General features: G+C 43.0%; 1 protein-coding gene across 1 annotated transcript; it reads left to right on the top strand.

Annotated features, from left to right (window-relative positions):
• Positions 1-15,792: 15,792 nt before the first annotated feature.
• tnnc1a (troponin C type 1a (slow)) lies at positions 15,793-24,187 on the top strand. Its single transcript, XM_087781415.1, has 8 exons — positions 15,793-15,845; positions 18,157-18,215; positions 19,431-19,720; positions 20,347-20,377; positions 20,443-20,589; positions 21,199-21,313; positions 23,109-23,245; positions 23,311-24,187. The coding sequence occupies exons 3-8, from the start codon at positions 19,697-19,699 to the stop codon at positions 23,340-23,342; spliced, it is 486 nt and encodes a 161-aa protein (XP_087637541.1). The 5' UTR covers positions 15,793-15,845; positions 18,157-18,215; positions 19,431-19,696; the 3' UTR covers positions 23,343-24,187.
• The last annotated feature ends 515 nt before the right edge of the window (positions 24,188-24,702 follow it).

Below are 24,702 nucleotides of genomic sequence, written 5' to 3'. Positions count from 1 at the left end.
ACTGGCGTAAACTGCTGGAAGAGGTCCAGGCCCAGAGTGCAGCAGCGTTTAGACTACAGCGCGCTCGTTCACAGGCTGCGAGGGCAGCAGATGGCAGAACCAATGAGGGGTGAACTAACCTAGTAAATGATAGCGGCTCATGAAACGCAGCATTTAAAAGCCCATCTGGGTTTACATCCCGGCGGACACGGCGTGTGAAACCTGACACATATTTACACACTTGCTGGTGGAGTGTGCCGGGGCACGTCCGACCGACGGGTGACATGTTCCCTCGGCCGGCCCCGACCTCCTCACCCCGCTTCTGACCGGCTCGCTGCCCTCACCACCGCCTTTCCTCGGCCTCCTAATTCGAGGCGTAGACATGGCATTTGTCCGCTCGTCAGTGCTGTCGCCGCTCCATTAGGCCGGGCCTCCGTCATGTAATGGCTTTTAAAGAAGGGGGTTGAGATGGAAGCCGGGGTCCTCCTCCTCTTTACCGACCCACTGGCCGTAAAATCTTCCTAACGTGCCGCTGGCTGCTCCTTGCATCACTCTGTTTATACCAGTGTAGTCGCAGCACCTCACTTCTCAGGCCCAATTATCGTCCGAGCTGCAGGCAGAGAAAAAAACACTCGGGTCACTAGTTTCCCCAAAATTCCTCCAGAACTTGTGTCAGGGAAGATCAATCGATAACAGAGCGACGCATTTAAATGATCGTGATTTATTGTGAGAAATGGAGACTCTGTGACCTGAAGTTTAAGGACAGGCTTCGCCTCATTATGATGATCAGTATGTTAATGATAAACCAACAACATATTTTATTCATCGTCTCACCAAACTTGTTTTTCTGCCTTCATCCCGTGTTTTCCTCCAGGAGATTTAAAAGAAAAAGTCACTTTTAATGTTACAATTTTAGACAAAATGCTTATTTAAAAAATGTATATATAAAAATTATATTATTGATTCAGTAATATACTATTTTTATTTTATTAAAGAAAAAAAACAGCAAAAAAAAGTGTATTTTATTTTGGAAATACATATTTTAAACAATACAATTGTGTATCACATTTTTAGACAAAGATTTTTTTTTTTAACATAAGCTTAATATTTTTAAATAAATTTAATAATCTACTTTTTAGAAATGGAGGGAAAGTAATATTAGTTAAACTGAAGTACTGTTTGTTTGTTTGAACACGTTTTATTTTCTAAAGAAGAAGAAAAAAATCAAATAAACAGCAAAAGAAAATAACTTTATAAAAAATGTTTTTTAATACATCAAATGAATTGATTAAAAAACATATCTTGCTAGAAATAGATAGAGAATGAAGAAATTAATATTATTTATACAGAAAAACCATTTTTTGTATGAGTATAATATTGAACCTCTTCATTTATTAAAGAAAAATGTCAAATTTACAGTCAAACAAAATGATGAATTTTGTTGAATTTTAATTTGAAAATACTTTTACATGTTCTTTTCAACATCCTTGTTTTTCTGCCATCTTTTCTTTTCCGATGAGATTTAAAAGAAAAGGTCAAGTTGCCTTTTTAACACGTAAATGTTTTATATTTAGATACATTCAGTTAATTGATTTTAAAAATATGTATTTTTAGAAAATCGCTGGAGATTGGCGGAATTAATATTATTTTTTAAAGAAAAAGACCTCTTATTTTGACTAGATATTTAACCCATTTTAGTTTATTATTATTATTTTCTGGCCTCATCCCCTGTTTTTCTCGAGGAGATTTAATAGAAAAAAAATTAAACTGAAAATATTTATATTTTAATGTGAGCTTAATATTTTAAATTAATTGATTTTAAATAAATATATTTAACAAATGGAGGGAAATTAATATTGTTTGGTCAATAATACAGGTTTCTGTTTAGATATATATTCGATTTTTATTATTTTAATTTAATAAAGAAGAAATTCATATAAACTCTGGGGGGGAAAAAAAAAGATTCATTTTATTAAAAAAGTTAATTTAATTGAATGAAATTCCAGACTAGAGTGTGACCCCCTCACACCTACCTGTGTGACCCCAGAGGTCCGTGCACCTCCTCGTCTTCAAGGCTCCTCGCTCCGGCTCGTCTCCACAGTATCGTTTGTTTACAATGACCTAAATTTGCTGTGAAGTGAAAGCCTCAGCAGCTCTGTCTCATCCCCCTCTTCCTCTTCTCCCTCTCACGCGTCAATTCCAGGAGAATCCAGCTGAGCAGACATTTTTTTTGTGTGTTCTGTTGGTACCAAACATCTCGAGCCAGACTCTGTTTCCAAGTGAATCATCTGGTGGATCCGTCCACCTTCCTGGAGGGACGGACTATAGACAGAAGTTCCCACGTCCTTCTCCCTATGCTAGGACTGAGACGCGAGCTGGTGTTCGGGAGTGGGTCTAGCAAGAACACATGACCTCCATGATAAACCAGTATGGGGGCACTAAATCGCTTCAAATTTTGTGCACGTGTTGCTAGGCAACAGCATAATCGCTCTCCGGCACTCTTGCCTTCTCCGGCGCTCTACTGGGATCGCTGCTCTGCCATCGTTGAAAATGGTTAATTAACTTCTACACAAAGTCCATAAATGGAGCAGATTAGGCTTCTGAGGGTTAAAATGGCCGCTCTAGGATATCAGCAGACGCTTTGGATTAAAACATTCCCTGAAAAGAACGCGTTCTAACGCTCGTCTCGTTTCATTATGAAACCATTACGAAATACAAATGTGTGCTCGGTGACCCCTCACCGGATCATAGGTCAAGTCATTAATTTATATTTTCATTCATGCCTTTTTTTCTCTCGTTCGAGTTCAACATCATCTGTGACTCACCGGCACCTGAAGAAGAGCCACATGAGTCATTTTTATTTCTCCGAATTTTCCAGACAGCATATGGAAAATGATTTCATAAAATCATCATATTTATTAATGTATTTATGTTTGTATTCTGTGATTCTGAGGCATGTGTTTTAGGGACATTTATAGCGTCTAGTGAGTGGATTTTTCTTTTCCATCTGGAACCTTGTTGTTCTCGATCCCTAGTTTAAAATCTTTAATATTGAGCTATTTCATAGTAAAGGAAAGTCAGTTTTATATTAACTGCAAAGTGGTATTTACATTTAACTCTTTAAACTGGTAGATTTGTTTGAGGTGGTGTGCTTACAATCTACAAAATCATCTTCATAGAAAAAAAATTAAAAAAAATGTAATGAGATATAAACGTGTTACAAAGGTGGTACAATTGAACCTTGTCTGCAACAAGCTCTGGTATTTCCCGTAAGTAGAACATTGAGTTTAAAAATTAACATAATCATTTAAAATGCATCTTTATAAACAGTCTTTTTAAATGTTTTTGTATATATATTTCTACCTTATTTAGAAACTAATCTTAGTAAATCATTCGTAAGAATTAGCCAAAATGTAGTTTACGTATTAGCTCAATATTATGAAAAAGAAAAGAAGATGTTACTGAGTGGTGGTGGTTGTTCTTACACTTTGTGTTGGTGGTTGTTTTTGCACCGGGGTGGTGGTTGTTGTCACACGGGGTTGGTGGTTGTCACATAGGTGGTGTTTTTTGTCACATTGGGGTGGTGGTTGTCACATGGGTTGGATGTAGTTGTCACACAGGTGGTGTTTTTTGTCACACCCGGGGTGGTGGTTGTTTTCACACGGGGTTGGTGGTTGTCACACAGGTGGTGTTTTTTGTCACACCCGGGGTGGTGGTTGTTTTCACACCCGGGGTGGTGGTTGTTTTCACACCGGCGGTGGTGGTTGGTCGTTAAACCTAAATAAATGCGACCTAAGCACAAGTCGTTCTATAAATCTTAGACATCCCTAGGTTAAGTGTTGGTTCGATTCCCACTCCCTCACCACAAACTGAGTGGGACATGGAGAGCCAAGTGATTAGGTTTTAGCGTGTTTGTCCTCAATATGTATGCTAAATACGCCCGGAGCACAGCTCCACTATGAAATTTCTGTGGTGGAGTGAATAGAGGAAGTGCCTCTCAAACCCTCTGTTGGGTTAGTCTTGGGTTCGATTCCCACTCACTCCACCAACAAAAAAACTAACTGAGGTAAGATTTTAACGTGTTTGTCCTCAATATGTATGATAAATACGCCCGGAGCACAATTCAAAATATGAAAGTTCTGTGGTGGAGTGGATCGAGCAAGTCCCTCTGAGACCCTTTCGGTGGGTTAGTCATGGGTTCAATTCCCACTCACTCCATCACAAACTGAGTGGGACATGGAGAGCCAAGTGGTTGCATTTTAACATGTTTGTCCTCAATATGTATGCTAAATACGCCCGGAGCACAGGTCCAAATGTGAAAGTTCTGTGGTGGAGTGAATAGAGCAAGTGCCTCTGAGACCCGTTCGGTTGGGTTAGTCATGGGTTCGATTCCCGCTCACTCCATCACTAACTGAAACAAACTGAGTGGGACATGAGGAGCCAAGTGGTTAAATTTTAACGTGTTTGTCCTCAATATGTATGCTAAATACGCCCGGAGCGCAGGTCCAAATGTGAAAGTTCTGTGGTGGAGTGAATAGAGCAAGTGGCTCTGAGACCCGTTCGGTTGGGTTAGTCGTGGGTTCGAGTCCCGCTCACTCCATCAATAACTGAAACAAAATGTGTGGGACATGGAGAGCCCAGTGATGCGTGAAGCCCCTGGAAAAAGTTACCTGGTGGAGTGACAAGAGCAAGTTGCTCTGAGACCCGTTCGGTTGGGTTAGTCGTGGGTTCGAGTCCCACTCACTCCATCAAAGAACTGTGTGGGACATGGAGAGCCCAGTGATGCGTGAAGCCCCCCGGAAAAAGTGACCTGGTGGAGTGACAAGAGCAAGTTGCTCTGAGACCCGTTCGTTTGGGTTAGTCGTGGGTTCGAGTCCCACTCACTCCATCAACGAACTGTGTGGGACATGGAGAGCCCCGTGATGCGTGAAGCCCCCCGGAAAAAGTGACCTGGTGGAGTGACAAGAGCAAGTTGCTCTGAGACCCGTTCGTTTGGGTTCGTTTGGGTTAGTCGTGGGTTCGAGTCCCACTCACTCCATCAACGAACTGTGTGGGACATGGAGAGCCCCGTGATGCGTGAAGCCCCCCGGAAAAAGTGACCTGGTGGAGTGACAAGAGCAAGTTGCTCTGAGACCCGTTCGTTTGGGTTCGTTTGGGTTAGTCGTGGGTTCGAGTCCCACTCACTCCATCAACGAACTGTGTGGGACATGGAGAGCCCCGTGATGCGTGAAGCCCCCCGGAAAAAGTGACCTGGTGGAGTGACAAGAGCAAGTTGCTCTGAGACCCGTTCGGTTGGGTTAGTCGTGGGTTCGAGTCCCACTCACTCCATCAACGAACTGTGTGGGACATGGAGAGCCCAGTGATGCGTGAAGCCCCCCGGAAAAAGTGACCTGGTGGAGTGACAAGAGCAAGTTGCTCTGAGACCCGTTGAGTGACTAGAGCAAGTGGAGTGACTCGAACATGGAGTGATGCGTGGTGAGTGGTGGAGTGACTAGAGCAAGTGGTTAGTCGAGTAACCCAACCGGGAGTTCCTTCAAGTCCGTTATGGGACGAAGTGATGTTGGTAGTTCAACGGCTTCACGCATCACTGGGTGTTCGTTGATAGGTCTCGAACTATTGCTCCAGTCACTACACCAGGTCGGTTGGGTTACTCCGCTAACCACTTGCTCTAGTCACTCCACCAGGTCACTTTTTCCAGGGGGCTTCAAGCATCACTGGGCTCTCCATGTCCCACACAGTTTGTTTCAGTTACTGATGGAGTGAGTCTCGAACCCACGACTAACCCAACCGAACGGGTCTCAGAGCCATTTGCTCTAGTCACTCCACCAGGTAACTTTTTCCAGGGGGCTTCACGCATCACTGGGCTCTCCATGTCCCACACAGTTCTTTGATGGAGTGAGTGGGACTCGAACCCACGACTAACCCAACCGAACGGGTCTCAGAGCCATTTGCTCTAGTCACTCCACCAGGTAACTTTTTCCGGGGGGCTTCACACATCACTGGGCTCTCCATGTCCCACACATTTTGTTTCAGTTATTGATGGAGTGAGTGGGACTCGAACCCACGACTAACCCAACCGAACGGGTCTCAGAGCCATTTGCTCTTGTCACTCCACCAGGTCACTTTTTCCGGGGGGCTTCACGCATCACTGGGCTCTCCATGTCCCACACATTTTGTTTCAGTTATTGATGGAGTGAGTGGGACTCGAACCCACGACTAACCCAACCGAACGGGTCTCAGAGCCACATGCTCTAGTCACTCCACCAGGTAACTTTTTCCGGGGGGCTTCACGCATCACTGGGCTCTCCATGTCCCACACAGTTCTTTGATGGAGTGAGTGGGACTCGAACCCACGACTAACCCAACCGAACGGGTCTCAGAGCCACTTGCTCTATTCACTCCTCCACAGAACTTTCACATTTGAACCTGTGCTCCGGGCGTATTTAGCATACATATTGAGGACAAACACGTCAAAATTTAACCACTTGGCTCTCCATGTCCCACTCAGTTTATTTCAGTTAGTGATGGAGTGAGTGGGACTCGAACCCACGACTAACCCAACCGAACGGGTCTCAGAGCCACTTGCTCTATACACTCCTCCACAGAACTTTCACATTTGGACCTGTGCTCCGGGCGTATTTAGCAGACATATTGAGGACAAACACGTTAAAATCTTACCTCAGTTGGTAGTGGAGGGAGACGGAATTGAACCCATGACTAACACAAGCGAAAGGGTTTCAGAGGCACCTGCTCTATTCACTCCACCAGAGAACTTTGACCTTTGGACCTGTGCTCCGGGCATATTTATCATACATATTGAGGCCAAACACGTTAAAATCTTACCTCAGTTCGTTGGTGGTGGAGGGAACGGGAATCGAACCCATGACTACCCAAATCGAAAGCGTTTGAGAGGCACTTGCTCTATTCTCTACACCATAGAACTTTGACATTTGGACCTGTGCTCCGGGCGTATTTAGCATACATACTGAGGACAAACTAAAATCTTAACTCTAGGCTCCCCATGTCCCACTCAGTTTGTTTTAGTTAGTGTTGGAGGGAATAGGAACAGAGAACCTCCCCATTTGGACATGTGCTCTGCACACATTTATAATAAACAAAGAGGAAAAACTATTTAAAAATTGTTTAGGTAGTTTTGTCCTCTAACACACGAGACAGGACTTGATCTCACTAAACTTTTGGCATGCTGTGTTCAAGTCCAAGAAATTAACCACTGCACCACAACCTCCTCACATTTGGGCTTGTACTCCCACCACATTTATAACACACATTTGGGATCAATACTTAAGAAATTTTCAATTTAAGTCGAATAAGCTGAAATGACCAAAGTGGGACTTTTGTTTTTGTTTCTCATATGTCTTGATCCAAACAAAACGTGCTGCCAGCAGGTGTCGGTGATAGTGTTCCTACAGCTGGTTGCAACCATCGTTAAAAAGTAGTAGAAGAAGCCGTCGCGTCACACACTATCTGTGGAGAATTTGCACACTAGTTAGTACGTACACTATTCCAGTGAACTAAGACAAGTATGCGATTTGAGACACAGCACTAGTGAGGTGCTTTATAATGATTAATACTTCAAGTTCTTTTATTGACAAATATACAATTATGCAAGACTCAGACAGACCCACGATGCAAAAAATGAAGTAGACAATTGTGTTGCAGGACTAGCCGCTCGAAAGCACTTTATGAAGATGGGAGTGAGTGCAATCGTCCGATCTGTAGTCATTGTACCTGGAGGGGGACGACTTCTTCGGGACTGGGATGATGGCTTTGAGGCAAGTGGGGACAACAGATTGTCTCAGTGAGGAGTTGAAGATGTCGGTTACAACATCTGTGAGCTCGTCGGCACAGTCCTTCAGGACACGACCAGGAATGTTGTCAGGTTTGTGCGTCTGTTGTCACACCGGGGTGGTGGTTGTGGTCACACCGGGGTGGTGGTTGTGGTCACACCGGGGTGGTGGTTGTGGTCACACCGGGGTGGTGGTTGCTGTCACACCCGGGGTGGTGGTTGTTGTCACACCCGGGGTGGTGGTTGCTGTCACACCCGGGGTGGTGGTTGCTGTCACACCCGGGGTGGTGGTTGCTGTCACACCCGGGGTGGTGGTTGCTGTCTCACCCGGGGTGGTGGTTGCTGTCTCACCCGGGGTGGTGGTTGCTGTCACACCCGGGGTGTTGGTTGCTGTCACATAGGGGTGGAGGTTGTTGTCACACCGGGGTGGTGGTTCTTGTCACACCCGGGGTGGTGGTTGCTGTCACATAGGGGTGGAGGTTGTTGTCACACCCGGGGTGGTGGTTGTTGTCACACCCGGGGTGGTGGTTGTTGTCACACCCGGGTTGGAGGTTGTTGTCACATAGGGTTGGAGGTTGTTCTCACATAGGGGTGGTAGTTGCTGTCACACCTGGGGTGGTGGTTCTTGTCACACCGGAGTGGTGGTTGCTGTCACACCCGGGGTGGTGGTTGCTGTCACACCAGGATTGGTGGTTGTTGCCAGACCTGGATTGGTGGTTGGTCGACAGAGACAAACCTCCATTTGATGCTAGGTAGCTACAAGCTACTTGCTAACATACACAAACGGGTACAATGGGAATCTTGCATGTTGGCAAATATTTAATAAAAATGTCTTATTATATGTATACGTCGTTCTTCCATTCAATTTTCTGAGCGCCCCCTGGAGGCTACCACTGGTGTAGTCCATCTTTTATCTGTCGTATCAGGACTTTATTTTAATCCAAAAGATTGTATAGATTTGTGTTTCTGTTCAACATTCTATGATTTATCAAAGATGTATCGGTATTTTCTGTTGTTGTCGGTTGTACTTTGATTAAAATGAATCCTCGAACTGTAACCAGGTGATGTCGGGGGGGCGGGGGGGCTACGAGAGACGAGGGGTCCGTCACTCTGGAGTCATGAGCTGCTCGAATGCGAAAGCTTTTGACTGGAGTCTGCAATCCTTCCTCGCCACGCTGCCTCTGCTAATCCCCTCCATTCAAGCGTGTCACTATGGAAACTGACTCGACGTCTCACCCCCGACTCCTGAAGTTGTGCCATGCAGCCGCGCCGACACCGGTGTCGTGCCGCGGAATGTGGTTCTGGCTCAGACCACACGCCTCCCCGGCCGCGACGGCTATTATCAACCGCCGTTAGCTTGCGTTAACGTAAGGAAAAGCATGTGGAGGAGGATATATATAGTGTATTACTACCTATACTTTTCTGCTGCGATACTGCAGGAGAATCTTCGTCATGCTTAGATCGGTGAGAGCGCGTGGCCCAGACAATAATACTTGTTGGACGAAAATTCCCGTAGCTAAGCTCCGTCCAATCAGAGAAGCACATTTGCATCCGACGCCATTTTTAATCCTCGTCCCAAACGGTTCCTTTAGCTCGAGTCGGGATGGTTCGGTGACTGCTAATTATCAAGCGCCGAGTCATTTTGTGAACCTGCTGCGAAAAGAAATCTTCTTTAACGTGAAATAGAAAATCCTACATGACTTGTTTTAGCGCTTTCCCCCCAAAATAATCAAAATATCGTGGAAAAGAAACGGAGAAACATAGAGGCCGATACTACCTTAAGATAACACTGTAACTGCTTGTCCAAAAATATTTGACAACTAAAGAAAATGTATAAATGTTATAGAATCCTTGCAGTAACTCACTATTTTAAACTATGTAGCATGCTAGCAGGAAAAAATACTTTTTAATTTTTAACGTATCTTGGTTCGAGCGTTTCTCGAGCTTTTCATATTAACAAGATAATTCAGTTCCTTTTTTTAAACTGATACTGTAAAGCTTGTCCCTGATCGGCTGCAGTCCTTGTCCTGGTGTATTATTCCCTTAAAATAGCTGTAATCCTTATCAGTTCATTTTTCCTCTCATGTGAGATAATTCCTAATAGACGGCGTTGATTTTACTATTAAGTAGCACAAGGATAAAGACAGTTCATGACTCAGAGGATGTGATGTAACTAGTTTTTTCTTCTGCTTCCTGATTGGCTGACGGCGCTATCGTGCGGCAGGACTTTTTTTTTTTTTTAGACAAAAACGCTTATTTTTTAAAATGCATTTATTTAGTGCATTTTTAGAAAATCATCTTTTGAGAAATGAAAAGAAAATGAAGAAATGAATATAATTAGGAGAAAAAGGTCTTATTATTGATTAGATATTTAACCCGTTTTAAGAAGAAGAAAAAATCAAATGAACATTAAAAGAAATGAAAACACATTTTGGAAATACTTTCACATACTTTATTCACCAAACGTTTTTTCTATGCCATAATTTCCTGTTCTTTTTGATTAGATTTAAAAAGAAAAGTCACTATTATAACGTCACATTTGACAAAAAAAATACATTAGCTTCATATTTTAAAAATTAATTTAATAATCTAACTTTTAAGAAATGGAAAAATAAAATAATGGATTGATTATTATTGATTCGATATTGAATCAGATTTACTGTATTTAATAAAAAGAAAAATAATCAAATAAATAGCATTTAATTGTCGCGTCAATACATATATATATTCTTCAATTGTATTTTGAAGTTACTTTCACATATTTAATTCATCAAACATGTTTTTCTCCCATTTGAGATTAAAAAAAAGTTTTATCGTCACATTTTATAGACAAAAACCCCCATAATATATCAAATTAATTGATTGGATTCAAGTCTATCGTCTCCTCTTCCTCTAATCTGGTTCCAACCCGTCTGATGATCACAGATGCATTGATAGAGTCCATTACAGCTCTAGAACATTCTTTGTGGCTCAGTTACACTAACAAACCCATGACCTCAAGCTCCAGGGTCTCAGCCTAGTGGGGGTCATCGGTGTTGTTAGTCGAACGGAGCCACCAAAAAAGAAGTGCAGAATTATTGGACCATCAATGCATCTCATCACCCAGACGTGCATGACGGACACATAGGTTCGAGTCCCCATGTGAGCCATAGCGCCTGATCTACGACTACATAATGTACACGTGTTTAATGAAACCCTTTACAGCGGCTCACCCGGGAGCTAATAAACCAATAAAACGAATAAAACTCCTCCGTCCGAGCGTCTCCTGGCTCGCGCTCTGCTGAAATAAATAAATAATGCAGCCGATCAAAGATTCATGAGCAATTTGTTCTTACAAACCCACATCAGCAGGGGGGGGTGTTGTTGGACCAACCTGGCTGGGTGGACGAGTCCTACTGTCGCGCAGGGAGGAAGAACATCTGTATCGACGCCCTCGCGCCTGATTTAACAAGACAAGTTTTGGGGGGGATTCAAGTTTGTTCTGCAGCAGCCAGGATTTCCTCGGCGTCACAACACGTTAAAGCGTGAACACATGTACTTGCCGTGTTTATCTCGACTCCCCACGTAACTGCCGAAGGAGCTCGATGGCGCTAGTTAACCTTTGTAACGTGTTAGCTGAGCCGTGTTCATGCTAACGGTGGCGGCGGTCGGTTTCAGGGCGACGCGTTCTAACGGAGGAAGTGAAGGAAAAAGCATGAGCCAGAGATGAAGTCGCTTCGTTGCCTCGTCGGGAAACTCTGACCTTTCGCTACTTCCTCCAGGGCGACGCTGTGCGTTCACGTGACCGTCCCTCGTCACCGTCGAATCATAGCGCTCCAGCCGAGCAGAGGGAGCCCCCGGGGGGCGCCGGACCACGTCGGTCGCGGGTCTGAAACGGAAAAAGGCGTTTTAGGGAAATGGCTTTTTAGCGCGATGACGTGCAGGAACACGTGTGGTCACCTCATGCACAGTCATGAAGGCAATCTCTCAGCAGTGAGAGGTTTTCTCTCACATCAGAAGCTGCTTCCACATCAGAGAATATAGGAAAAAAAAACTTTCAGAGACAATTTCACTTTGAACATTTGATTTGGTCGTAATGTTTGAGTCTTATGTTTAGATTATGACCGGCGACCACTACATTATGACCGGTACATTATGACCGACGACCACTACATTATGACCGGTACATTATGACCGGCGACCACTACATTATGACCGGTACATTATGACCGGCGACCACTACATTATGACCGGCGACCAGTACATTATGACCGGCGACCACTACATTATGACCGGTACATTATGACCGGCGACCACTACATTATGACCGGCGACCACTACATTATGACCGGTACATTATGACCGGCGACCACTACATAATGACCGGCGACCACTACATTATGACCGGTACATTATGACCGGCGACCACTACATAATGACCGGCGACCACTACATTATGACCGGTACATTATGACCGGCGACCACTACATTATGACCGGCGACCAGTACATTATGACCGGTACATTATGACCACCGACCACTACATTATGACCGGCGACCACTACATTATGACCACCGACCACTACATTATGACCGGCGACCAGTACATTATGACCGGCGACCAGTACATTATGATCGGCGACCAGTACATTATGATCAGCGACCACTACATTATGACCGGTACATTATGACCGGCGACCAGTACATTATGACCGGCGACCAGTACATTATGACCGGCGTCCACTACATTATGACCGGCGACCACTACATTATGACAGGCGACCACTACATTATGACAGGCGACCACTACATTATGACCACCGACCAGTACATTATGACCACCGACCAGTACATTATGACCACCGACCAGTACATTATGACCACCGACCATTACATTATGACCACCAACCACTACATTATGATCGTCGACCAGTACATTATAACCGGCGACCAGTACATTATGACCGGCGACCAGTACATTATGACCGGCGACCACTAGATTTTGACCGGCGACCACTACATTATGACCACCGACCATTACATTATGACCACCGACCAGTACATTATGACCACCGACCACTACATTATGACCACCGACCATTACATTATGACCACCAACCACTACATTATGATCGTCGACCAGTACATTATAACCGGCGACCACTAGATTTTGACCGGCGACCACTACATGTGGTGATGAAACTTCATGAAACAGCATCATTATTTTCAGAGGCCACTACATCAGTCTCGTCACTATTTTTTCTCTGTTTGGAACAACTGTTCTGACACATCATTTTTAAACTGATGGCGCCACCTACTGACCTCTAAACAACATGACACCGTTTCATGAATCTTCATCAGACCATCACTCTGGCCACATTATGACCAGTGACCGCTGCATTATGACCAGTGACCACTACATTATGACCAGAAACTGAAACATAAGCAGAGAGCACAGAAACCAGACATTTATAGTTTTAAAGATTTTTTCAACAGAGACGACTCAATAGTGGCTCCAAATAAAAAGCATAAGTAAAAACTAAAACCCTCCCCCCCAATAACAGGCACAAGAAATACAGAGGGTGGTGCACCCACTAACCTGGTGTTTCTAGTCAGCAGGACTACGTGAGTGGAGATGTAGACCTCATGGTTCATCTGTTCCTGTGTGTGGAGATAAACAAGTAAGACTCAAACGTTGATGATTGAAGAAGAACAAAGAATCAATAAATTGAACTTTAACAAACTTCTGTGAAATTTGGGGAAGGGTCCATCATGTTATGGGTTAGGTTAGGTAGAACTTTATTGATCCCTCAGGAGGTCTCCCCTCGTGAAATAGTTTTTTTCCAATAAGACACAGCAATACAGCAATTATTCATAAAAGTAAAAATAATTATGGGGGGGTGGCTGGCACAGGGACTGGAAACCTTGGTAAAGTTGAGGGCCACGAGGATTCCTCTCAGTATCTGCAGATTCTTGACAGGAATGTTCAAGAGTTGAAGCTACGCCGGGGTTGGATTTTTCAGCAGGACAATGATCCTAAGCACTGTTCGAAATCCAATCCAATCCAAAAAGACCACCAGCCAGACCTCAGGTCCGTGGCTATAGGAGGCGTCTACAGGCTGTTCTTGCAGCAAAAGTAATAAATAAATTTAATATTATTATTATTTAGCATCCAATTTCAGACTAGATCTCTGCTGATTTACTTCCTTCTATCGATCGCGTCAATCATCCCTCTGTCAGCACCTTCAGGGAAGAGTTCCAACATCCACCTCTGGGGGGCGCATGATCGAACCAAATACTCTCCATTACATTGTTGTGAACTCGATTACGATCCACTCTCAGGTGCTTCTCCTGTTACTTGCTGAGTCAGCGGCGTCTGAACGTCTGCGGCCGATCTTTGATTCCTTCACACTTTTGAAATATTGATTAAAAGAAAGTCTTGTTAATGTGTGTAATTATGCTCCGACAATACACACTCGAGAGATGCTGAACTTCATCTTTTAAATACCTAACGCGGAAGAAAAATACATTTGGAATTAATCCCTAAATTAACATTCACTTGTAAGAGACCATCAATAAAAGGACAATGAAAAAAGTGAAAAATACCAAAGACAGTGTAGTTTTATCAATAAATAATACAAATAATTTAAATAATGTCACATCCTTATTATGTGAGCTCTTTCTAAACGTAAAAGTATTTACAGTACTTACGAGGGAAGCTTCATGAAGCAGTGTCATTACTTTTTGTGGCCACTAGATGGTGGTGTATGCACTATTTTACTCTGTTTTGATCAACAGATGTGTCAAAACAAATGTTCTTAATATTAAAATTTGGATAATAAATGCTATCTTATCTTAGTTTAATTATTTTAACAGACGATGATACGATACGTACAACGATACATGTGTGAAGATACAATATATTGCGATACTGTAGGAACAACGATCCATCCATCCATCCATCCATCCATCTACTTTGGCACGAGGAAATTACAAATGTTGCAAACTAGTGGTCAGAGGTTTAATTGCGCAACACATATTTTTAAATGCTGTGAATATTTGATTGTTAATTGTTAAATAAAACGTCAAATATAACTTAAATTAAAATGAAATGTTATTTAAAATAAAAATTGAGATAGTGCTATTGAATAATGATATCGGATATAAAAAAAATTGCGGTATATCGTTACCTTACCTTACCTTACCTTATATCATTATTATGTGCAGTGCTGATGAACACAACACAGTGCTGATGTCCCTAATAAAATTAATAATAATAATAATAATTAAGTATTAACAAGAACTCTTTCTACCCGTCTGCTGTCTGGATCATAAATATTATTGAATTAAATGTAATGCATTTTCTTTTCTTTTTATCCATTAAGTTTCATTACTTGTATGTAATTTTATGTTGCTGCCACAATCTTTTTTAAATACTGACTTCAACCTCTGGGGGCGCTTTTTATTTAAAAATAGAAGCTTTAAGTCACAACAGAAACTTTTCTAACTTTTACAACGATAGAAATAATTAAGGAATGATATTTCACTCGCATTGTATTTCAAAGTTTTTTTTAATGTTTCTGTTTGAACTATACCTCTCTGGCCACGTAATATCTGCTCAAGGGCCACAAATGGCCCCCGGGCCAGGGAACACAGGACGCGCTACATCGATTGTTTAGCGTCTGCAGTTTAAAGTCAGATCTTCCACTAGGGAGCGACCACCATCGGTTCGATTCCCTCGGAGCTTCACCAAAAAGCGCCTTGAAGCAGCTGAAAGTGCTGCAGTGACTCACGACGTCCGAACAAACTTCCCGGGGCTGCCGCCAGAGCCTGAGACAACATTTGCTTGAACGAAACACTTGACAGTTGACGTGAGGGGGAGAAAAATCTACTTAAAAGCAGGAATTCACTCCCAGGAAGCCTCTGGCAACACACACACACACACATACACACACACACGCCAGATCCTGCAAATTAATTATTGAAAGAGTTGTTGTCTTACGTGTTTGTTTCTTCTTTTGTTGCTGCACTTCAGGAAGCGTCTGCCGGTGGAAGGAATCAGAGCAGCTCTTCAGAGAAGGTGTGAGTCAAACAAACCACACGTGTCGTCGCTCAGATGTTTGGAAGATAAATATATGTCTAAGTAAACAAACATATGCAAGTTATGTAGGACACGAAAACAGACAAAAATGCTACAATCTCAGACATATATCCCTTTTATTTCGACCCTTAATTTTTTTAGTTTTATTACCGTTTTTGTCGTTAAAATTAAGTAAATATCCAAAAATTTTTTGCATCCGTTTTTATTTACATGCTGTTTATTTAGTAAGTTTGAAGTTTTGACTCACTTTAAACCATAGCTACTCATAACAGAGTTAGCTAAATACTTGCCGCTAACTATCAAACACTTGCCGGCGCCAAGGTCCAAAGCAATTTGATCAATTCTCTTTATTAAGTGAAGTTCTCTGTTGTCTTAACCCTTGTGTCATCTCTGGGTCAAGGTGACCCGGAGGCCCTAAAACAAACTTATTGGTTATTGGTATCGCTCGGGTCAACAAGTTTGGGCCACCGGGTCATCTTGACCCCAGAAATAAAACATCTTTATAATATCCTAAACATGGAAGTGTTACGGGGTGAATATAGCAGAGTTCTCTGAGGAGAACGAATTGAAGCTTAAAGATTCTCCAGATTGCTACAAGCGTCGCCGTTGGGAATGTCTCGTGTCTCTAGGGAGGAAAGCCATCGAGTTGCTGATGAACGCCGAAATGTTGTTTGTTTTTTTTGCTTCATCGCTATGCCTCGGAGTGATAGCGCTGTGTGTAGTGCAGGCGAGCATCTACAGGATGTTCTCTGGTCTCCATGCGTGTCAGCAGGAGATCACAGTTGAGAGGAGATGATTGATGACTGCTGCGAGTTCTCATACGAGAGCCTGGAGACGCCGTCGCTTTGAAACCCGGGAATTAACTCCGGCCCGTATTTAATCGTCACGGCTATGAACCCCCGACTGTTACATCGACTAGTTTAACACCTAATGGTTTAAACCCGGAGATGAAGGTGTTTCCAGGTCAAGATTGGTCACCAAAATATTAAATACTTTTGACCCACTCCGAACTATACGGCCAAAAAGAGGAAATTGATCAAATCAAATTGGTTTGAATTGCAAGGGTTTCAGTGAGGTCCTTTTAAAGTAATGGTGTCCCTGTAATCACCTGACGTGCTTTAAGGGGACACACACACACACAGGATGGGCCAAAAAAAGAGCTCCATACATTCTAATGAACAAACGGATTACTCTGAAAATAATCTCAACCCTTAGTAGACATAAGGGCGAGTAAAAAAGGAGTGAAATCACGTTAAACTTATTTTTACAATGACATTTAACAAGACTTTTGTTCAAAACATGTTTTACATTTCAAATCTATGGGGAAAAATTGACAAAATGCATTTTGAAACGATCAGAGATGTGAAGCGAAAACCTGACACCGAGGCTCGAGTTCGTTCTCGTGAACGACGCGACCATCGTCAACATGACCTCCTCACCACGTCCACGAGGCAAGAGAATGGGAAAATAATAATAGTGCCTCTGAGGACAGAATGTGGCGTCGGGGAGGGAGGTGGAAGGAGGTGGAAGGAGGTGGAGGGAGGTGGAGGGGGGACATAGCCCCGCTCATCTCCTCTCGTTTTCTCCCCGCTACTACCCAGCAGAGTTTCTATGGCAACCCCTCAAAAAGCGGTGTGCGTTGAATTGTGGATTTTAGATGCGGCGTCTGATTGCGCCATGTGTGGAGGAGATGGAGGGTCTGATGGAGGGTCTGATGGAGGGTCTGTCGTCTGTGAGAGGAAATTGGGGGAGAGCTCCAGTGAAACAGCAACTCCATATGCATCTTCAGAGTGTGTGTGTGTGTGTGTGTGTGTGAGTCAAGTGCTCGTCTCTGAGGATGCGCCAGAGAGAAACGGCATCAAAGTCTTCCTCCGTGTACAATTCAATTGAAACGTGTGCGCGAGTGTTTGGTTTGGTTTGACCCAGATTTCCTCACCTACCCCGCTGTTGATAAATTGGATATATCCGGAGGCAGCCTTGCGCAACTGTTTGATGACGTGGAAATGTGGCGAAGGGCGCCCTCTGCTGCACCGACGTGGACGCTGCACACAGCTGTGAAGGACGATCAGGGAAATGAATAAAAACACATAACTATTAACATGGATAACACACTAATACATGTACAGCTCATTGTTTCCATATTTGCTGAAAACAAATCATTATATTTTATAGACGCTTTATTTTATTTATTTATTTATTTTAGCATGAAGAAATCTAAACATTTTCAGATTTTCCAGGTGTTTATTTTCAAATTATTTTAACCACATTTCATTTTCCTTATCCCGTCTAGATCCACAAGAGACTTGGAGTAGAGCTGCTGCCAGCCTTCTTTGTCACCGGGAGAATGAGGTGAGTAAGAAATGTCAAACAGATGCTTAACTTTTAAATAAATCAATACGATTTAGTTTCATATTTTAAGTACATTATTTATGATACATCACTATGATTATGTTTATAATGGTGTCAATGAGTCTTTTCTGACTAATTAAGTAATAGTTTATTATCATAATCTTCAAAGAGTTTTGCACCATTTTGGGGGAAAGGTACAGTTGATAAACAATTACAATCAATTTTAATGTTGAAACTTTTTTTCACCTGGAATATTATTTAGCATTATAAATTAACATGAACTTTTCCTGTAAGTAAGTAAGTTAGTAATTTATATTTAGAGATATTTTCCAGACCAGGGTCACAAAGCACTTAAACAATCAAAACAATACCCAATAAAATATATAATAAAAAGGTCAAGATAACACAGAACAACACAGGAGTCTCAGAAAATCAGGGTGAATAATATATACATTTAATAAAATATTGGAAAAAAAATGTACTCACCTCCAGCAAATAAACACAATAATGAATATACTAGTTTTTCTTTTAGTTTTAGCTTTTTGATTTTTATATTAGCTTTCCTATTGTCTTCCTTTTTCCTTTAAACTTTATTTGCCATATAACACACTTCTATACTATTTATTATTACATTTTTTTTCTCATCAGATTCGAGTGTTCACTTAATAAAAATATAAAATAAAATTCTAACTAATTTTCAGATTCTAGATTTTAAATTCACATTAAGTTTTCCAACTAGTATAGAATATTGTAAAATATTAGAATCATTTTTACACACCTCTAATAAAGTAACTATAATTATTAATATTCTTATAATTTTATTTTATAATGCTACGTTTACTTTTTTTTGTTACTTTAATTCATCAAAAACCGTACATAAATACTTCTTTATTCAAGTGCATTTTTGTTTCTCCTTCCGTCGGCCAGAATCTCCCAGAAGTGAGTACAGAAGTATATATTTAGTGATGAAGGAAGTGCACACGCTCTTATTGTGGCACATACCTGAACATGAATAACAGCAGCCCTCCTCACACCTACGCCTGACTCTTTCCTACCAGAGCAGCTGGCTGTATCCACACACACACACACACACACACACACACACACACACACACGGGTCTGAAAGAATGTTGAGTGTCTCCATAACCCCCCTCCCTGAAGATTAGGCCTCATCATGCCTGACCCCCCTCTCTCTCTCATCATTCCTTCCCAAAGTATTCCCCACAAGAGCTGCCGCATTTTTATCTGAGCCCGGTGATTGCACCAGATTTGACACACAAATGACACACATACACAGACACACACACGCCGAGGGGTGGCCGGGCGGCCCCGGGGAGGGACCAGCAGAGCCAGTGCGCCCGTGGGCTCGTGGCTCGCTATAAAACCTCCCGGGGACGAGGCCAGAGTCCTGCTCCGAAGCCCGGACGGAACCCACTTCCCCCCGCCGAGCCAGAGGACGCCACCGGCAGCAGACGAGCAACATGAACGACATCTACAAGGCAGCGGTACGTCCTCCACCTTCACCTCCATCTTCACTTTCAGAGAGAAAGTTAAATGTTTGATGTGAATAATGAGGTTTTGACTAAAAACTTAAAAGTCAGAGGAGCCTTGACCCCGACCCATGACAGCTCCTACTTCAGAGCTGATAGGAACCAGTGGACTCCATCGTCTCCATCACCAAAGCTAATTTTGGATCATCTCCGTGCTCCTCTGGTGCCAGTGAGGGGCTTCAGGTCCAGATACCACCCCACACCCCCCGACCCCTCATCCCTCCACCACCTCCTGAATTCCTGCATTATCTCTGAGGCCTGTTGTCTGAGCTCCCCGAGCGCAGCTGACCCCCTTAAAACGACTTGTAAGGAATGCATATGGTTTGTTTTGGATGGAGTTCTTCTCTCCATCATAAACGTATATAGCGGCCGACAGACCATAACTCTTACGTAAGCAGCTGTCTCCTGCGCTCACTCGTGCTAGCTTTCCCCAGGATTACGCTCCTATTGTTGAGTCAGATCCGCGGCGAGGGGTCCCTGATCCAGGGGCCGTTTATTTTTAACTCCTTCGAAAATTCGTCGTGGATAGAATTCGGGGTTTTTTAAGGGGGTGAATTAATGGCGTCTGTGGCTCCTCGCAGGTGGAGCAGCTCACGGACGAGCAGAAGAATGGTGAGTCCTTCTTCGTCTGTAAATGAAGTTAGGGTCTCAGTGTCATTAAAGGGGTCGCGTTGCAGAGTTCAAGGCCGCGTTCGACATCTTCGTCCAGGACGCGGAGGACGGCTGCATCAGCACCAAGGAGCTGGGGAAGGTGATGAGGATGTTGGGTCAGAACCCGACCCCCGAGGAGCTGCAGGAGATGATCGACGAGGTGGATGAAGACGGTAAGAGAAAAATCCTCAATAGGACTTAACCAAGGAATGCTCCTCCCATGATGCAACACTAATAGACTCAGGGACTCACTCATTCCTCGTGCTATTAGACTGTATAATTCTGTACAAGTGAAGTGAAAAGATGATTCTATTCCATGTTAATCTTTGTATCCTTTATTTGATCTATTTTGTTTAACTTTGTTCTTTTTATTGCCCTTTGTTCTTGTTTTGATGAATCCATTTTCTGCTGTGAGCTGGAAACCCAATTTCAAGAAGGATTAATAAAGTCTATCCATCTCTCTATCCATCCATCCGTCTATCTATCCATCCATCCAACTATATATCTATCTATCTATCCAACTATCCATCCATCCAACTTTCCATCTATCCATCTATCTATCTATCAATCCAACTATCCATCCATCCAACTATCTATCATCCAACTTTCCATCTATCCAACTATCCATCATCCAACTATCTATAAATCCATCCATCCAACCATCCATCCAACTATCATCTATATATCCATCCAACTATCCATCTACCTATCCATCTATCCATCTATCCATCCAACTTATCCATCTATCCAACTATCCATCCATCCATCCATCTATCTTCCAGGGAGCGGCACAGTGGACTTCGACGAGTTCCTGGTGATGATGGTGAGGTGCATGAAGGACGACAGCAAGGGCAAATCCGAGGAGGAACTGGCCGAGTTGTTTCGCATGTTTGATAAGTGAGTGTTGGTGAACGTTCGCCGAGAACATAAAAGGAGCAACATTTTAACTTCCCTCCTCGCGGCGTTGCGGGCGGTCACAGTACATTTCCTGCGAGCATTTTACGCGCCCTGACAAAACGCCAAAAAAAAACCTCAGGAGCTTCACTCCCGACGTTAATCCTCTGTGACAGCAGACAAATTTAAACTGTCACTCAGACTATTCCAGACACCTCGTCAGAACACCCGCGAGAAAACGCTGCATCGCTCACCACTTCATCGGGAGAAACGCAACAACTAACAAATGGAAAACATTCCGTAAACATAAAATACCAATATTACAAAATACGACGCATGGCGTCACGAGGGGGATGGCTGTGTGCGATTTAACACAAAATACCAAGGTCAGATATCAACACAAACATTGTCTAACACATAACAAAGGGCGTCAAAAAAATGTCATCATGTTATTTCAGGGTCAAGGTGACCCGATGACCCGGCAAAAAAATATGTTCACCTTGACCCAGAGACAACACAAGGGATACCACAAACATCTTTTTTCCCCCGGGCCTTTGGGTCACCTTGACCTAGAGACAACACAAGAGTTAAATGACATTGACTGCAACAAATGGTATCACGGGGGGGATGGTTGCAGGTCATTTAAGGGTTAAATTGGGGTTAATAGGGTTAAACATAATATCGACACAAATATTATAGGCTGTGTCACAAAGGGCGTCACAGTTGGGATGATCGCATGTGATTTTAATTCAAAAGTATAGGAATCAATATGACAACGGCACAAATTTCGGTCCTCTCTGCCACAAATGGCGTCACAGTTGGGATGGTGGCATGTGGTTTTAATTTAAAAGACGAGGGTTGAATAACGCATAGAAATAAACAGTGGCGGCTCTGCAACAAACGGCGTCATAGGTGGGATGGTCGCATTTTAATTCAAAAGAATAGGATTAAATACGACACCGACACATTGACCCACAGACACACAAGGGATACTACAAATGTCTGATTTCGGGCCGCAGAGTCACCTTGAGCACAGACACACAAATGTCTGTTTTTGGGCCACAGGGTCACCTTGACCAACAGACACACAAGGGATACTACACAAATGTCTGATTTCGGGCCACAGGGTCACCTTGACCCAGAGGCAACAAAAGGGATACCTCAAACACAATTGTCTTCAGGGAACCGGGTCACCGAGACCCAGAGATAACCCAAAGGTTAAATATCACTTCGACACAAATATTGTCCGCTCTGTAACAAATGGCGTCACAGGTTGTTTTTGGAGATTTTAACTCTACAAATGGCATCAAAAGTGGGATCGTCGTGTACAATTCTAACCCGAAACAATAGCGTCAGATATCATTCATTGTCTAGCCTGTAACATTTGGCGTCACAAGTAGGATGCTCATATATGAGAGGCCGGGGGTTTGAGATCCATATGTTCATTATATGCAAGAGCTTGTGGAGACTATTCTCTAGTCAACGTGACAAAAGGGCGACAGGATTGTAACGCGAGGCCTTCGGTGGCGCACAGAAGGATCGACAGGACAGATTGAACCTCTGTGCGAGGGACCCGGGAGATGGCGGAGCGAGGGTCTGACGGCAACACTGCGATTAAGAAGTCTAGATGGTGTTAGGTGATGAATGACCGAGCTTCCCTGTGGGGACGCAGGAATGCGTCGGGTGCCTCTTGTGCACCGATATAACGGGAGCTCGCCGTGTCGCGTCGAGAAGCTAGCGAGAGGAAAATGTCAAAGTACGGACGATTCATTCTCACCCCTTTTTTGCGACGACGCAGAAACGCAGACGGCTACATCGACCTGGAGGAGCTGAAGGCCATGCTGGAGTCGACAGGGGAGCCCATCACCGAGGACGACATCGAGGAGCTGATGAAAGACGGCGACAAGAACAACGACGGCAAGATCGACTACGACGGTGAGTGCGTTTTATCTTCTATTTCAAGGTCAGGAAAACTCAACTGCCCATTTCTCTTTTCGCAGAGTTTTTGGAGTTCATGAAAGGAGTCGAGTAACCCGAGTAGAATTTTCGTAATCGTCCGTGACTTGACTCTTGGAACGACGACTTCCCGAACGACTTTGCAAGACGCTGACGATCGTCCTCGTCTCCCTCCAGCCTCTTGCATCGTCGCAAAATAGTCGTCTTATGTAAATTTTTATCCACATCTTCGCTGCACGACACGGGACAAAAAAAAATCTGGTTCGATCAAAACACACATTATCAGCTGACCACGTGCACGTGAGGATGTGTGCACGGCTCTCAGGACTTTTGATTCCTCAGCCAGAGTGCCTCCATTTTTTTTAAACCTGAACTGTGCGTAAAAGTTTAAGCAATGTTCCAGTTTTTATTATTTGTACTTATTTTAAGAGCCAGACAGTGCAGTAAATCAGAAACATGTTTTGTTTTTTTTCTTTACGACCTCATTCATTGCCGGTCATAAGATTTAACAAGCTGGTCACTAAACACAAGCACATAAAAACCCGCAGACGATTCCACAAATACTCCGGCTGTCGGTCCTCTATAGTCTTTCCTACCTAGAGTTTTGATTTACCGTTGATAATTTGTTTCTGCAGCGGCTCTTGTCTGCGGCACGTCAACTATGCGCCTGGTTGCTGTGAGCGTATCTGGTTACTTCCTTTGTTGGGGCTGCAGCTATTTATGTCTAATCATGTTAGTTACCATGTTAGGTGATGCGGATTGACCGACATCTGTGGACAATCAGATGCCGTTGTCCAAATAAAGAAGTCTGTTCCACGACAAAGAACCGACGCGTCCACTGTGTTCTATTTGTGCAGCTGCAGGCTAACTTTGAAAACCACGTCCGTTTTTACCGAATTAAATAAATGGACAACAATTGAATACAGAATGGCGTTGTGTTGTTTCAAGATATGGCCACCAGATGTCGTCAGATTTCGATTAAACTCACATGCTACAACATTGATGATTTAGATTAAATAAACTGGACTTTTTTTTATTGATTTATCGATTTGTTTCTATAGCAAACTAAAATGCTAAATACTCAAATCATTTTAATAAAATACTCGGATTTGTCAAATGCGATTTTTAATAAAAATAACCTATTCTAATAACAATAGTTGAAAGTTAAGAACATTAAACTTTTGTTATGAATAAAAAAATCAAATTAAAGTATAATATTTGATTTTAGATTATTCCAAATGTGCATAGAACCTTAATTAAGTTGCCAAGAGAAGACAAAGTGTATTTTTTTTTCTTAAGCACTTTCAGTTTTGGTCTGGTGCCGTGTTTACGACAAACATTTGACTCTAGTTTCAAAGGGAAAACCTAAAAAAGATAAAAGCAAAGCCAGGCAACACAACAATAGAATCAGTGCTTACTTAGGGAAGGATCCAATA

The sequence above is a fragment of the Callionymus lyra genome, chromosome 19, assembly GCF_982586985.1.
Source record: "Callionymus lyra chromosome 19, fCalLyr1.hap1.1, whole genome shotgun sequence".
Taxonomy (NCBI): domain Eukaryota; kingdom Metazoa; phylum Chordata; class Actinopteri; order Syngnathiformes; family Callionymidae; genus Callionymus; species Callionymus lyra.
Note: the sequence above shows the minus strand (reverse complement) of the source record. Positions and strands in the feature narration are given on the sequence as shown.

What these genes read in the sequence shown, in the direction of transcription:
- tnnc1a (XM_087781415.1), top strand. Translation starts at nt 19,697, where the DNA reads ATGAACGACATCTACAAGGCAGCG. An exon ending in ACGACATCTACAAGGCAGCG is followed by an intron (nt 19,721 to 20,346) that starts GTACGTCCTCCA and finishes GGCTCCTCGCAG; the next exon opens with GTGGAGCAGCTCACGGACGA. An exon ending in TTGTTTCGCATGTTTGATAA is followed by an intron (nt 21,314 to 23,108) that starts GTGAGTGTTGGT and finishes GCGACGACGCAG; the next exon opens with AAACGCAGACGGCTACATCG.